The sequence below is a fragment of the Equus quagga genome, chromosome 22, assembly GCF_021613505.1.
Source record: "Equus quagga isolate Etosha38 chromosome 22, UCLA_HA_Equagga_1.0, whole genome shotgun sequence".
Lineage (NCBI taxonomy): Eukaryota > Metazoa > Chordata > Mammalia > Perissodactyla > Equidae > Equus > Equus quagga.
The window spans coordinates 14,785,780-14,801,038 of NC_060288.1; the positions used below are offsets into that span (position 1 = coordinate 14,785,780).

General features: G+C 49.4%; 1 protein-coding gene across 1 annotated transcript in view; it reads left to right on the forward strand.

Annotated features, from left to right (window-relative positions):
• PRAG1 (PEAK1 related, kinase-activating pseudokinase 1) overlaps positions 1-15,259 on the forward strand; it is a 48,356-nt gene extending 33,097 nt beyond the window's left edge. The window contains exons 5-6 of the mRNA XM_046648688.1: positions 6,451-7,208; positions 13,689-15,259. Of these exons, the coding sequence (XP_046504644.1) occupies positions 6,451-7,208; positions 13,689-14,882 (1,952 nt within the window). The 3' untranslated portion in view covers positions 14,883-15,259. The remainder of the gene's footprint in view (positions 1-6,450; positions 7,209-13,688) is intronic.

A 15,259-nucleotide genomic window follows, 5' to 3' on the forward strand; every position in this document is an offset into this window, starting at 1 on the left:
CTTATCAATGCATGTTTGCGTTGTTTTCATTACAAGTCTACAGAAAGATCCTGGGACATACACTGAAATAATTTGGTGAACATATCCGTAAGGTAAATTCTTAAAGTGGAATTGATGTGTCAAAATGCATATGCGTCTTAAACAGATGTTACCAATTAGCCTCTAAAAATGTCAGTTTACACTTCTATCAACAGCCTGAGAAAATGCTTTGAATTAACTTATAGTTTTACTATGAATCTGGAGGAAAACCCTTAAGGATTATGTTATAACAGCGGATTGAAAGACCGTGATTCCGGAACCACACTGGGGCGGGAGGCATGAAATAGTTTCCATGAGCCTGTTTTCCAAACGAAGATAGTGCTTCTCCTCTTTTGCATGGAAATCACATTCCCATCTTGATTATTCTTTCTTGGGATGAGGAAGTGGTCCCAAGAGACTGCCCACAAATGCCTCGTTTCCATCCACTTGTAAAAGGCTAATCGTATGCTTCCATTTTCAGACCACGTTTACCTTCTTGAAAAAGCAAGAGTTCCTTTTGAAGGAATGCTTTGCTGCTCTTTTCTTTTTTAAACATTTAGAGTTGAGCTTATTCTGATTGTGAGACCAAACAAAAGGTTGCACAATTTTCCTTTGGAGGAAAAAGTTACACATGTGAGGCTAGGACATCCCCCCACCATCACGTCTTCTTGGGAGAGGGGGTTTGGCAGAAACCTGCAAAACTGTCACTTCCTGTGTGACACTGGCAAGGTGCCTAAACAGCCGGCTTTAGTTTCTCACCTTTATTGTGAGGGGACTGAACGAGGCCACAGGGCATGGGCGAGGTTTTCTCCATTTGCTTTGTCCCCTATGCCTTGCATTTAATAGTTGTTCAAGAAGTAATGACTGAATGAATGGATAAATCTGTGCAGCCCTTTCCAGCTGTACAATATATTACCCTCCTTTTTAAAAACGATCTGTCGTAGAATACTCCAAGATTTTCAAGCAAAAGAAAATTCAGTTCGCTTTACCTTACCGGAAGTTGGAGAATAGTCAGACACGAAAGCTGAAGTTTGGAGCTTGGGGACTGTTAGCTGGGACTCTGCCCTTTGCCTCCACATTTGCTCTGACCCAGCCGCTGTCAGAAGGCACCGAGGGAGCCAGAAGGCGCTCATTCACAGGGCTCGGAACTGGACTGACCACTTCCTCCATAAGCTCAGCTCTCATTTTGGCCGTAGAGAACAATGAAAGTGCCTATTAAAACCCAGCGAGAAGAGAAGACTCTGTAATAAGGAAAACCTCACAGGACCACGTTTGAACTTTTGGCCTGCATTTCTGTGTAGGGGTTAAGCTATTTTTCCCGATCACTGAAATCCTGATTTCTCTGCTTTCTAAATATAATGGCACCAAAGTAGTATACCTTCCTTTCGGTCTTTTTAAGATCCCCCCAATGCCCCAATGTGATGTGTACTCCCCCACTTTCTCTTCCCTGAAACACATGCACTAAGGAGGTGCAGAAGTGTATCTACTCTGTAGCCGGCTCCTGGCTTTATATGCAGAATTGGAAATTGAAAGGAAAACTTAGGAACTGGGATTGAGCTCCCTGGCCCAGTTAGGATGCAAAACCATTAAAAAACCTACCAATGATGTAACTATGATGTAGGCCAACTTCCCAGAAAAGTATTTTCCATTCTCACCCCTTTTAAACCCTTAATTGTAAGCCAGAATTTGGAAACAGGGTGATGTCACACCAGCATAAAACCAGGATATATTTGAATTTGTCTCATGTGCCCTTGGAGCTGAGTCCTGAGAACATGAGCTGTTGGCCAAAGTTTTTCAGGATTTTTTAGGCACATTTTTCTGAACCAGTGGTTTGCCTGTAAGTTTTGAAACTATTTTAGGTGTCAAGGCATATTTGTTCCCTCTTCATTCTGGCTCTTCTAAGTGTAGTGTGGCATCTGCTGCAAATAGTAAGAATCGAGCTGCTGTGTTCCCCACAGGCGTGTTTATGAGGAGCTTCCCTCAAGTAAGAGGCAAGAAAATGACAGAGTCAGAGTGGGTCTGTGGGGGTGTCCCTGATCCCGTAGAAGACGGCTACTGCTTATCTCCTGGTGGGGAAACCAGTTTCATGGAGAAGGACCACATGTTGGCTTCTATTTCAGAGTAGCCCTGAGGATATTAACAGCTGAGATGTTATATGGTCCTGAGGTGGCTGGGAGCTGTCAGAGTGAATTATGATCTTCTCACCAGCTGTGGTTCCACATCTGGAGAACAGCTGTAAAGGACCCATAAGTTCAGAAGGATGCCTCAGGTTGGAAGGCAGTGTGCCTGTTACAGAACTAGGCAGGGTTTTTTTCTGAATACAGAAAACAATATGCGTACGTAGTGCCCAGCTATGTGGGTACAGTCCGCATTTCCCATGAGCCTCACTTCATCGGATGAGGTTTGTGTAACTATGATCCTTTGCATCTGCTGCAGAAGTGCATGGTTGGGGAGCGTTTTCATGCAGCACCATCCTCTGATGAGTATGTGCTATATGGAGTGATTGCTGGGTAACAAACACATAGTATCCAAGAATGAAGAATTAACTAGCCTGTGCGCTAAACCTTGAAGCCATAACTCCTCCTAATACCCAGTACTCCTGCCAGATTTGCCTAAGTGGTTTTGGGATATAGATCTGATGAAAGCCAGTGACTAACACACTTCCCACAGGAAAGCAGCACGAAACAGGGTGCAGGAGAAAATCACTTCTTTTGACTCCCTGAACACACAGGTTATTTTTGTGCTAAAGCAGAACCTCTTGATTCTCTTTGGTAATCTACAGAATAAGAAGTGTATGGATTTTTTTTAAGATTCCTGCTATCCTTACAGATTGGAAAGTTCACCCGAAGCAGCTGTGGGAACTAGAGATAGAGAGACGACCGGTTGAAGCGAGATAACCATCTGCCTAGAGGTGTTTTATTTCAGGAGCAGGTTTGAGACAAAATGCACGTTAGGAGAGGTCGAAAATGGAGAGAGTGGCTGAAATTATAGACTGTGAGTGCTGGAAGGGGCCCTCTCGGTGATGCAATCAGGTCAGTGAGGTCAACAGCTAGTTAAGGGTCATTCCGCTGTCTGCCCTCAGATTGGAGTAGAGGCAGACAGGGACGTGGTGGAGGCATCAAGGAGAGCTGTGCAAGGAAGGCAAGAAAGACAGACCAAGAAGGATGGGGAAATAAGCACAGGCTTAAGGAGGGGATGAGCCAAAAAACTGATTGTTAAGGGCTGGCCTGGTGGTGTAGCAGTTAAGTTCATGCCCTCTCCTTCAGCAGCCTGGGGTTTACGGGTTCAGATCCCAGGTGCAGACCTATGCACTGCTTATCCAAGCATGCTGTGGCGGCATCCCACATACAAAATAGAGGAAGATGGGCACAGATGTTAGCTCAGGGCCAATCTTCCTCAGCAAAAAGATGCTAATCTTCCTCAAAAAAAAAAAAAAAACAACAAAACCCACTCCCCCACCCAACCTCCAGCCAGCTGGACTAGGGACCAGAAGGAGCCTTGAGCATAGGCAGGAGTTCTGACCATGGACAGGCTGTCCTGTCGCTGGAGGCGCTGATTAAAGCACCAACCGGGCATTCTGATCATGCTGCACTTCCTCCCCACCCCCATCTTCTGCGTGTAGATAATAAATTGAGGATCAGACCCCTCGATGGCGGGCTTCTGCGGTCCAGAATGCAGAAAGGCCAGAAATGGACATGTTTCCACCTGCCGTCCTCTTGCTCATCACCTGGGTGCTTGGCGGCTAAGGCTTAGTGTCCCTGGACAGCCACCGCACATAAGGAGTCTTGCTCCTCCCTTCCTGAGCCTAGCAGCTGATAAGCAATCCTCCTCTTCTCTCTCAGCCTCTGCTGCTAGAGGGAGGAGGAGAGGAAGTGAATCAGCCGCCCCAGCTTCCTCTGTCCACACTGCCGACCGAGCCCTGGGAGGGAAAAAGCTGCTTCCTGGGGAGCGTGGGCTGGGGGAACCTATGGACCCCAGGGTGTCAGAGCCTGCTGAGATCAGCTGCCATCAGGGTCTCCCCTCCTCTGGCTGGCTGTCTCTTGCGTGCCCCCGTCGTGACTGCTGAGGGGAGAATACATGGGTGTGGGAAGTTGACTGGTCCCGACTTCGCCACCGCTGCTTGATTGATAATTAACCTGGGCCTCCTGGAAGGGATATAAATCACTCATTCAGCCTTGCTGGCGGGCGCCCCACCTGTCATTAGCAATGCAGGGTGAGGTGGGAAGGAAAACTTGCTACAATCTTGATAAACCACTTGGAAGCAAGAGCAATTGCGTCCTGGAGGCCTGTGAGCATGAGAAGCTTCCTCCTGGGTCTGGTGAGAGATGGTGGAACCAGGAAATGGTGCGGGTCAGTCTTGCTCCGCTGCACGGGGCTTCTCTTGCTGTGAACCTGTTCCTTCTGGCTCCTGTGTTCAACAGGCTGCATGCACCCACTTAGGCCTCCTGTGAGCTCTGCATTTGGGGTCTGACTAGGCAGGAGGGCCCTGCCTCACACGCTGTTGGTGTGTGTCTGGGGTCAGCGAGGCTGGGGCATGGATGGCAGCACCCACTCTGCCTGGGGCAAGGTGAGCCCTAAGATGTGGTCATGTACCTTGCTCCCGAGAGGGACCCTTCTCCTGAGCATCCCAAGTAAGGAGACCCAGTGTTGGTGTGAGGGCCTTTGTGCCAGTGCTTGTTCCTTAGGGGCCCATTCTGTCCCCACTTTTGTTGGAGAAAACAGAAGGACTCAGTGTGGGTACAGAAGGTTATTCGGAGCAGCCCTGGAAAGATCTTGTGCATCTGAGGGAGGTGACACAAAACTAACAGTTTGCTCCCTTTGCCTTGGGCCTCTGTGCCTGTTGCCCCTCTTTCATTCTAGTTATTGTGCTACGGTGAGGAAGGGGACAGAGAGGCAGGCCATGCCTTGCCTTTCAGGTGACATGGCACAGTGAACTAAATGAGGAATGCACACCATAAGTACCTATTTCCTTGAATCTAGGACCCATATTTCTTTCACATTTTAATCTTCAGGATAATAGGATGCATTTTAAAACCTATGAATATAGTTAATTTTTTTTAATCCCCCTAAAAGCTGTTGTTAAAATAGTGGGTACATCTTTGAGTCAGTTCTTAGAATGAAAGAAACAAGTATTATTTCAATTTTCCCTTTCCTGTCTCTAATGTCCACACCTTTTCCTACTTTTTTTTTTTTTTTTTTGGTGAGGAAGATTAGCCCTGAGCTAACATCTGTTGCCAATCTTCCTCTTTTTTTGCTTGAGGAAGATTAGCCCCGAGCCAACATCCATCCATGCCAGTCTTCCTCTGTGTTGTATGTGGGATGCCTTGACAGCCACAACACGGCTGATGAGCGGACTAGGTCTGCGCCCAGGCTCCAAACCCACAAACCTGGGCCACAGAAGTGGAGTGCATGGAACTTTAAACCGCTCAGCCACGGGGCCAGCCCCCTTCCTACATATATTTTACCTGAACTCTTGTTACATTGTGGAACCTCCATTTCATACATTGATACAAAGAAGAAAGTCCAGTCTTCACCCTGTCTAGACTAGCCCTTTATCTCACAGTCTGTGATGTTTCTGAACGTCCCCGTGCTCTGCAGAGACCTGTGGCCGTGACGGAATCTTCCCCAAATCCGATTCAGATCCACATGCACCGATTTGGGAGCCATGGGGCCTAGGAAAGATTTGCTTTCCCTTAAGATCTGTTTCTTCTTCTGTAAACTCACCATCCTCTGTCTTCTAAAATATCTGTGGGGCTGCCTTCCCTCACAAGCCACCAGAGCGTTTGTCAAAACTCATAGAACTACATACTAAAAAGGAGGAATTTTACTGTAGGTAAAGTGTACTTTCTGTAAACTTGACTTTAAAAAAAGTTCAGTCAGACCGCACGCATTCTGGTTTGTTGTTGCTTGCAGCATTGTTTGCAAAATATTGGAAACAACCTAAGTGTCCATCAAGAGGGGATTGGTTAAATAAATTGTGATACTTGCATATGACGATATATTACTGGATAGCCGTTAAAAATAACTACATAGATCTGTACATCTGATGTGACATATCTCCAAGATGTAGTGACAAGTGAAGAAAAGCAATATTCCAAACAGTGGGCACCATTTGCTCTCCCTTGTGTAAATGTGTCCGTGTGTGTTTGTTTGGGTTGCATGGCGTATCTCCAGGCAGGTGCATGAGAAATTCCCACAGGGTTCCCTCTGCTCAGAGGGACCGGGTACTAAAGGATGGAGTAGGAGGAAGATGTCATTGGCACTGTACACCTTTGTTGCATTTTGAATTTTTTTCATTGTGCATATATTGTCTCCTTAGGAAATAGATAAAAATAAAATAAAATAAACTGCTTTGACCAAAAAAAAAAGACAGGTCCCTGGATCTGAGGGGCATAGGCCTCCAGCCTGATTGTTTCTGTTTCTGGTTTTCAGGCCCATCCTCCGAGCCGACTCACTCGCCCACCAGCAGTGGCAAGAAGCTCTTTGCTCCTGTCCCGTTCCCTTCGGGCTCCACTGAGGATGTGTCCCCCAGCGGCGCGCTGCAGCCCCCGCCTCTCCCCCAGAAGAAGTTAGTGAGCCGGGCGGCCTCTTCGCCAGATGGCTTCTTCTGGACCCAAGGCTCCCCCAAGCCAAGAGCAGCGAGTCCCAAGCTGAACCTCAGCCACTCGGAAACCAACGTCTGCGTCCATGAAGAGTCCCACTTCAGCTACTCCTCGAGCCCCGGGAGCCGCCACCATCCTATCTTCTCCTCTTCTGAGCCTCTGGAGAAAACTTTCAAAGGCAGCGGCCACTGGGTCCCAGCACCGGGGCTGGCGGGCAGCAGAAGCGGCTGCGGGAGCCCCAGCCCCCAGTGCAAAGGGGCCCCCTCGGCCTCGTCCTCTCAGCTGAGCGTGTCCAGCCAGGCCTCCACCGGCAGCACCCAGCTTCAGCTGCACAGCCTCCTGAGTAGCATCAGCAGCAAGGAGGGCACCTACGCCAAGCTGGGGGGGCTCTACGCCCAGTCCCTGGTCCGCCTCGTGGCCAAGTGTGAGGACCTCTTCATGGGCGGCCAGAAAAAGGAGCTGCACTTCAACGAGAATAACTGGTCGCTCTTCAAGCTGACCTGTAACAAGCCCTGTTGTGACTCGGGAGATGCTATTTATTACTGTGCCACCTGCTCCGAGGACCCTGGCAGCACCTACGCTGTGAAAGTAGGTACCACCCCTCCTTCCCTCCTGCAGGGCAACCAGCTGGTCCCGGCTGGGGCAGAATTGCGCCCTGAGCGATCCTTTCTTTCGCCTCTCGAGGCTGTAGGGGGCGGGCTGATTCCTGAGGTTCCTTTCAACACCTGCCGCTCGATGACTTGCCTCTCTGCGGGGCCAGGACGTGGTGCAGTGAGATCTCTAATGTGGCTCTGAGGCGTTCTGTGCTTTCAGGAATGAACCTCTGGGATCTAGCTGGATTAAGGGCACAGCTGTCTTTTAAGGCAACAGAGAGTTCATTTATTTATTCAGCAGGTTTTTACTGAGTGCTTGCTATATGCCAGGTATTTTGTAAAGATCTGAGTATATAGAGGTGAACATCCGGTTCCCTTGGAGCTTATCATCTCGTAAGGGCGATGGGCAGTAAAGATCTTGTTCTTGAAATGTTAGAGCTGGAAGGAGAGTTTGACCCAGGCATCATCTTGGACAATAAGAATAATTGCATTGCTTGAGCATTTGCTATACGACTAGACTCTTGGCTGGGCGTATTAACCACATACTCTCGAATCCTCACAGAGTAAGGGTTTATAGATGGGGATCTGAGGCTCAGAATGCTTTAGTAATCTGCCCACAGCTAGCTGGTAGCTCAGATGGATTTGAGCTCCGCTTTGTCCTGTCTCCAAAGCCTGTGCTACCATCCTGTCAGTTAAGAAAAATGAAGTTCAGAGAAGTTAAGCAACTAGCACAAGGCAACACAGCTTGCAGGGCTGTTGCGACCACACCCCGTTTCTCTCTCAGGGTGCAGCTCTGAGCAAGCTAGTCGAGCTATCTGCAACCATCTGGCCACTCTGCTGTCTGCCACAGACTCTGGTCGTTCCGTATGACCCCCTTTCTCATCTTTGTTTGGAGTTCCTTGAATCCCTGGTGGGTCTGTGGCCCTTCTATAAATGCAGGCTTTTGTTGGGGCGTGAGGAGGGGACTCCTGAGCTCTCTTCTGCCATCATGTGTCCCAAGATAGTCTTTTATTTCAGTTAGAAAAACGCAAACAGTGAACTTGTGCGAAATAACCTTGGTCAGCTAGCTTCCTGTTTACTAGTAAGATTTTTAAAAATATGATTATTAGCCAAGGAAAATTGCAGTGAATTTTACCTTGAGATTTTTCTTAAGAAATTGTTGACACTACCTTAAAACATAGATTGGGAACCCCTGATTTATATGTTCCAGGGGCTAACTATAGTCACTTGCTGCCTTCCTGTGAAAAAACTAGGGAGGGTGTGGCTACTAGGAGGATCCAGTTAATTGTCAGAAATCAAGGCCCCAAAAGACCGGGGGGATACAGCCAGGATAGGAGGCCCTAGACGCAAGAATGCAAACAACCAGAATGAGAGTCTGGATTTCTTGAACTTCATTGCCTCTTTATATCTAAATCCAGCAGCTGCTTTCTTAGTGAGCTCTCCTTCCCTGCCACTCCCCCAACCACAGTTAAAAGGAAAAAGAGACGATTCCAGCATTTCCCTTCCTATTAAGACGGTGCTGTATCTGGTAGAGCACAAAGTGAGTGGACCCTCTGGTAAGCTAAACGTGATTATCCTGGTTCTCACCGTCCGCCCAGAGCCAGGGGTGGAGGTGCCTTTAGGAAGTTCTTCTCTTTTGCCAGCCCCAGTGAACCTGAGAGAGCCATCTGTGGGTCACCGCTCCCTTCCGCCTCCCCACAGTCAGATGCCTCAGTCACTCTCACCATCTCCTGGGCTGGCCCTGGGGGTTCATTCTGTGTCAAGGGGCAGCTGACCTCCCCACTTTGAGGAGGAAAGAGCCTGGTGGAAGAGGCTTACTCCCTCTTGTCCATGGGGTAGAAAGTGACGTGACCCTAAATGCAAGAACTAAGGGGCCACCTGGCGCCAGACCTGCCACTGGACCAGAACCTCGGGGCCATGGGTTTTGGTTTATCCGTAAGTGGTTGTGATGTGTAGCTTGCCTTCTAGAACCTTCGATAATAATGTAGAATTGGCCACAGTCTCCAAAGAACAAGGCAGAAAACTCGGCTTTCCCAGAGGATGTTAAAAACCAACATTGCTCCTCATTTCATTGCAAATCTAAACCATAAAGAAACCAGAAGATAGGCCTTGGTCCTCTAAGGATGCGAGTCCCAGGGGTCTCCTGTTTGACTTTGCTGGAGACTTGGCAGCTCGAGGACTATCTCGGTAATGTGTGATAGGAAGTTTGGAGAAGAGCTTCAAATATTGAGAGTCTAGGGAACAACAAAGTCAGTTTGCAAATGCGCCTGGCTTGGTGATGGGGCGGGGGCAGGAGGCGGGGGGGTGGGGGGCTCGTTGTGGAACATCATTTTGCACGTGCAGCTGTTCCACTTCATTAGCGCCGCAGTCTAGACGGAATACAGTCATCTGAAATCCACAGGAGGGGGAGCAGGTCTCCCGTCCCGCATTGCCTGTCTGTCGCTGAGCTCATTTCATCTGTGCACGGTAAGCAGGAGCACTGGTGGCGAGTCCCCATTAACAAAAGCGGGCTCGCACCTGCTACCGCTAATGCTGGGCCCTGGCATGTGGGCTGGGCGCCCTGCAGCAGCCAGGAGGTGAAGCCAGCTCTTGTCGCCCTACTCCATGAACATGTGGCCAAAGAAAAAAAATCTTTGGCTGTGTGGGATACAAACGAAGCTGTTTCATTCTTCAGTGGACTAGAACTCCAGTTCAGTAATTAGGGACCTGTGTTAAGCCGGCTGGGCCCTTTTTATTTAACAGATATGACTTAGCCCAGATTTGCAGCCGCAAATGAGGCCGTGGCTCCAGAGTTTAAAGGGAGAGTTGGCTCAGCAAAACATTTGAAATTGGAGCCGAACCAAAGGTTTGTGTGAAGGTCTTGAGCCGAAACCCAAGCTCAGACCCTCTGAAAATGAGATGGGGAGGAGTGAGGGGAGGTGGGGATGAAGAAGAAACCTCCCCCTCCTCCTCTACCACTCCAACCCGGCACTTGGCACTCTAGAATGATCTCGGGGGCGCCCGCCCAGGGCTCCTAGGCTCCTGAACATGCGCCAGCTCCCTGGTGCGGGGCTGTGAGGAAGCTGCAGGTATTGCCAGAGGACCAGCTCACTGGATTTGAAACGCATCCAGCCCGGTGGCCATTTACCCTGCCCCTACACTTACGTCTCTCTGCAAACTGTCGGCAGCTCCACTGGAGCTCTGACCAAGAGTGTTTGCTGGGCCCAGGCCTTTGATACCCTTGAGAAAAGGCATCCTTGGAAACAACTTCCCAGCCCCGGGGCAGCTGCATCCTCCAGTTGGTACAATAACCTGCCAGCCAGCTCTGGATTGCTCATACCACCGCATGGCTACAGCCAGACCTGCAAGAGCAGTCACCATGGCAACTTTTCGCAGTGAGCGCTCACCGTGGGCTAGGCGCTGTGCTGAAAGCCATGCCTGTGCTGTGTCCCTTAATGCTCACCATGGCCCTGTGCAGAAGGGCTGTCACTGCCGCTGATACACAGAGGGGAAACAGACTTTGGGATAAATACCATCCATCCTCACTATTTATGGATTCCGCAGTTGTGAATTCGCTGCTAAAATTTATCTGTAGCCCCAAATCAATACTGTGGCGATTTGTGGTCGTTCCTGAACAGGCACAGAGTCGGGGGAAATTGGTGTCACCAGACATGCAGATTCCCAGCTGAAGGGGAACAAGGCTATGCCCTGCCTTTTTGTTTCAGCTCTCATACTGAAAACAAGTGTCCTTTTTGAGATCTGTTCAGTACTGCTTTCTTCACATTTTTGTGTTATTTTGTTGATTTCGCTATTTAAAATGGCTCCTGTCTGGTTGCTAAGCTCAAGAAGGCGGTGATGTGCCTTTGGGAGAGCTCTCCGTAAGCTTTGTTCAGGCACGAGTTTCAGTACTGTTGGCCATGAGCTCAGTGTTAAAGAATCAACAGTATCCACTAAGAAGGCATCTTTCAACAGAAGCACACATAAAACAAGGTGACATTTGGCCGGTTGGTGAGAATGTTGTGAGCTGAGGCTTGCAAGATCTTCACATTGTATTCACGAATCCAGTGCTTGTGGCTACTTAGTAGAACTTAACTACCACAAATAATGAGAATCGATGGGAACCTGCCAATGTTTGCAGAATTCATATTTAAACCTAGCTCTTTGTCATGCCAGAGCCCATACTTTTGACCTGTAGAACACTTCTCAGTTGTGTAATCTTGGGCAAATAATTTAACCTCTTGAAGCCTCAGTTTCCTCCTCTGTCATGGCGTCTACCGCATCGAGTTGTTTGAGGTTTAATGAGACACTGCGTGAAAAATGCTTAGTAGGCGTATTGCCTCACACATGCCAGAGTTAGGTAGTTGTCTGTTGAGGTCGAGAAGCCGTCACTGGACAGGGGTGACCCGGACATCCAGTAATGCTCTTCCCACGTATCCATAGATGGCACAGCAGACAAGTCTATACACAGTGGTTGGTATTTATACTCAAGACTATTTCTCAAGGACCCCCCCAAATTTCCTTTAGTTTACTAGTGTTCTAGAAGATTGCCATTTAAAACCTGAATACAGTTAGATGGGCTGGAATAAGGAAGAGCCTGAACAATGCTCTTTAGATAAGTATTCCAAAGTCATTTTTGTGGGTGTCATAGAAAGCAATGTATGGGGTAAACGTACTTCCATTTCTATTTTACCTCTATAATAGAGAGACTGCTAAATGAATGTGTTACTGCCCCACCCCCCCAATTATCATTTTAAAAGTTTCCTTGTAGGCTGAACTCTTTTATCCCAGGTTTCATGCTGAGAGGTTTGCATAGCTGCAATGCAAGTAAATCTCCGTGGAAAGGTGCTTGCAATGGAACTTCCAGAAGCGTCCCATGTACAGTGTGGCGCTCCATAAACACTGCTGTCATCATTCGAGTGTGGCATGCAGCAGCCCGAAGGGTTGTTTGTGAATTGTTTGTAGGATGCTGTTTTGTTTTGTAGGTAGAGGCAGGATGCCTTTCTTCCAGGATGACATGCTGATCCTTACCTTCCATAAATCATGGCTGAGGTTGCACAAGATCCTTTGAGATAGGAGACCACAGACCAGCTTCGGTCCCTTTCAGCATAATTACAGGGAAATCGAGACCTGCCACAGGGCCATTATCTCTGGCTGAAGACGCTCCAGTTGTGTGGCAGCCAGATGCGGATTAGTGTTGCTGGCGATCCTGGGGTGGCTGGCACTGACATTGGGACAAGCTGCTGGAGCGGCGGTTGTGGGGATTCCCCAGAGGAGCTTGAGCTCACTTTTGTGGTTGTTCCCACCTTCAGTTCAGAGGGTGCCTTTGGCACTTTCGGATCCCTCTCCCTGGAGAGCCTTCTGTTTTCTTTCAGCTCTGACTCACCCTCAGAGGAAAGCATTTGGCTTCCACATAGCAGCTCCACTAAAATCAGCTTGCAGGTCCTGCCAGCTGGCAGGTATTGCATATTGACCTGGCCATAGAAACTTGGGCAGCTAAGAGAACTTGGCCAGGTCCTGGAGGGTTAGGGTCTGCGTATGCCCCTGAGATTCCCCAAGAAGGGGAGGTCAAACACATCCTCCATCAGGTAGCTGCCAATTTGAGCGTGAGGGATGGGGAGTAAGGCTGACAGCCTGTGGAAACTCTTCTCTGGCTTCCTGAGAATTTGTCCAGCCCATACCTCGGGCGGAGGGATGTCTTCCTACTGATACCAGGGTGCCACACTGCATAGTGTTCTGCAGGGACCCCACTCTTGATGGGTTGGATGGTAATTTTATGTTAACTTTTAAAGAAATTCCCAAACTGTGTTGCATTTTGCATCCACCAGCAACATAGGGATTTCTCTACATTCTCATAGACATTTGTTATTATCTGTCATTTTTATTCTATCTGTTCTAGTGAGTGTCAATTAGTTTCTCATTGTGGTTTTGATTTGCATTTCCCTAATGAGTTTCATGTGATGCTGAGCATCCTTTCATGTGCTTATGGCCATTTACGTATTTCTTTGGTGAAATACCTATTAGTATACTCTTTTGCCCACTTTTTGACTGGGTAGTTTATCTTCTTATTACTGAGTTGTAAGAATTTTTTTGCAAGTTCTGGATACAAATCATTTATCAGATATGTGTTTTGCAAATATTTTCTCCCAATCTATTAACGCTCTTTCCATTTTCTCAATGATAGCTTTTGCTACACAAAAGTTTTGAATTTTGATGGTTATCCATTTTTTCTTTTATGGGCCATGCTTTTGGTGTGATATCTGAGAAATCTTCGCCCAACCCAAGGTCTCACAGATTCTCTCCTGTGTTTTCTTCTAAAATTTGTATGTTTTAGCTCTTACACTTATGTCTCTTTGATCCATTGGAGTTAATTTGTGTATATGGTGTGAGGTAAAGGTTTGAGTTCACCATTTTGCATGTGGATATCCAAAGTTCCGACATTATTGTTGAACAGAATGATGGATCCCCCTCCTGACCTCACTTCTCCTTTTCCCTGCAGATCTGCAAAACCCCTGAGCCCAAAACGGCCTCATACTGCAGCCCTTCTGTGCCCGTGCACTTCAACATCCAGCAGGACTGCGGCCACTTTGTCGCCTCGGTGCCCTCCAGCATGCTCACCTCTCCCGACGCACCCAAAGCCCCTCTGCCTGCCCCGCCCTCACACCCCCCTGCCCAGGAGCAGGACTGTGTGGTGGTCATCACCCGAGAGGTGCCCCACCAGACCGCCTCTGACTTCGTGCGGGACTCAGCCACCAGCCATCAGTCTGAGCCCGAGGTTTACGAGCGGCGCGTGTGCTTCCTGCTTCTGCAGCTCTGCAATGGGCTGGAGCATCTGAAGGAGCATGGGATCATCCATCGAGACCTGTGCCTGGAGAACCTGCTACTAGTGCACTGTACTCCCCAGGCCTCCCCTGGCCTCTCCCCTGCCACCCCAGCTCCCCATGTCTCCTCTGCCACCTCCAGCGCCCCTCCCACCTCCACATCCCCTACTCCTGCTGCTACTCCCTCCCCTCACCCCTCTGCCACCCTTCCAGCCAGTGCCCCCCTCAATGCCCCAGCTGCCCGTGCCTGTCAGAGAGTGCCCAGTGAGAAGCACTTGCCCCGGCTCATCATCAGCAACTTCTTGAAGGCCAAGCAGAAGCCGGGTGGCACCACCAACCTGCAGCAGAAAAAGAGCCAGGCCCGGCTGGCCCCGGAGATCGTGTCTGCCTCCCAGTACCGCAAGTTCGATGAGTTCCAAACAGGCATCCTCATCTATGAGCTGCTCCACCAGCCCAACCCCTTCGAGGTGCGGGCGCAGCTTCGGGAACAGGACTACCGGCAGGAAGACCTGCCTCCGCTGCCCACCCTGTCCCTGTACTCGCCCGGCCTGCAGCAGCTCGCCCACCTGCTGCTCGAGGCCGACCCCATCAAGCGCATCCGCATCGGCGAGGCCAAGCGGGTGCTGCAGTGCTTGCTGTGGGGCCCCCGGCGGGAGCTGGTGGAGCAGCCGGGCACCTCCGAGGAGGTGCTCTGCGGCACGCTGCATAACTGGATCGACATGAAGCGGGCTCTGATGATGATGAAGTTCGCCGAGAAGGCGGTGGACCGCAGGCGTGGGGTGGAGCTGGAGGACTGGCTTTGTTGCCAGTACCTGGCGGCCGCAGAGCCCGGAGCCCTCTTACAGTCGCTGAGGCTCCTGCAGCTCCTGTGAGCGCCGCCCCCAGTCCTGCCCTTGATCTCCCGCCTCCGTGCCTGACCCCCATCCTGACCCCCATGCCCTGCCTTGCCTTGGAAACATCCGTGTCTCCCCGGGAAATGGTACAAAATGACTGTCATACTTGGATGTAATATATATGCAAAATATATAAATATGAAAGACTGAGGATGTCACTGCCCACCCTGGCCTCCTCCCCAAGTCCTCCCACTTTTCTCCTGCAATTATACATTTCTAGTTCAGTGCAAGGTCCTAAGACAGTTCTGCTACCAGAGTGAAACCTGGACGCTGGCCTCACTACCACATTATGGGATCTGTTTACCCTCCTGTCAAATGGTTATTAAAAAAAAGAAAAAAACAACTCCATGTTTAAA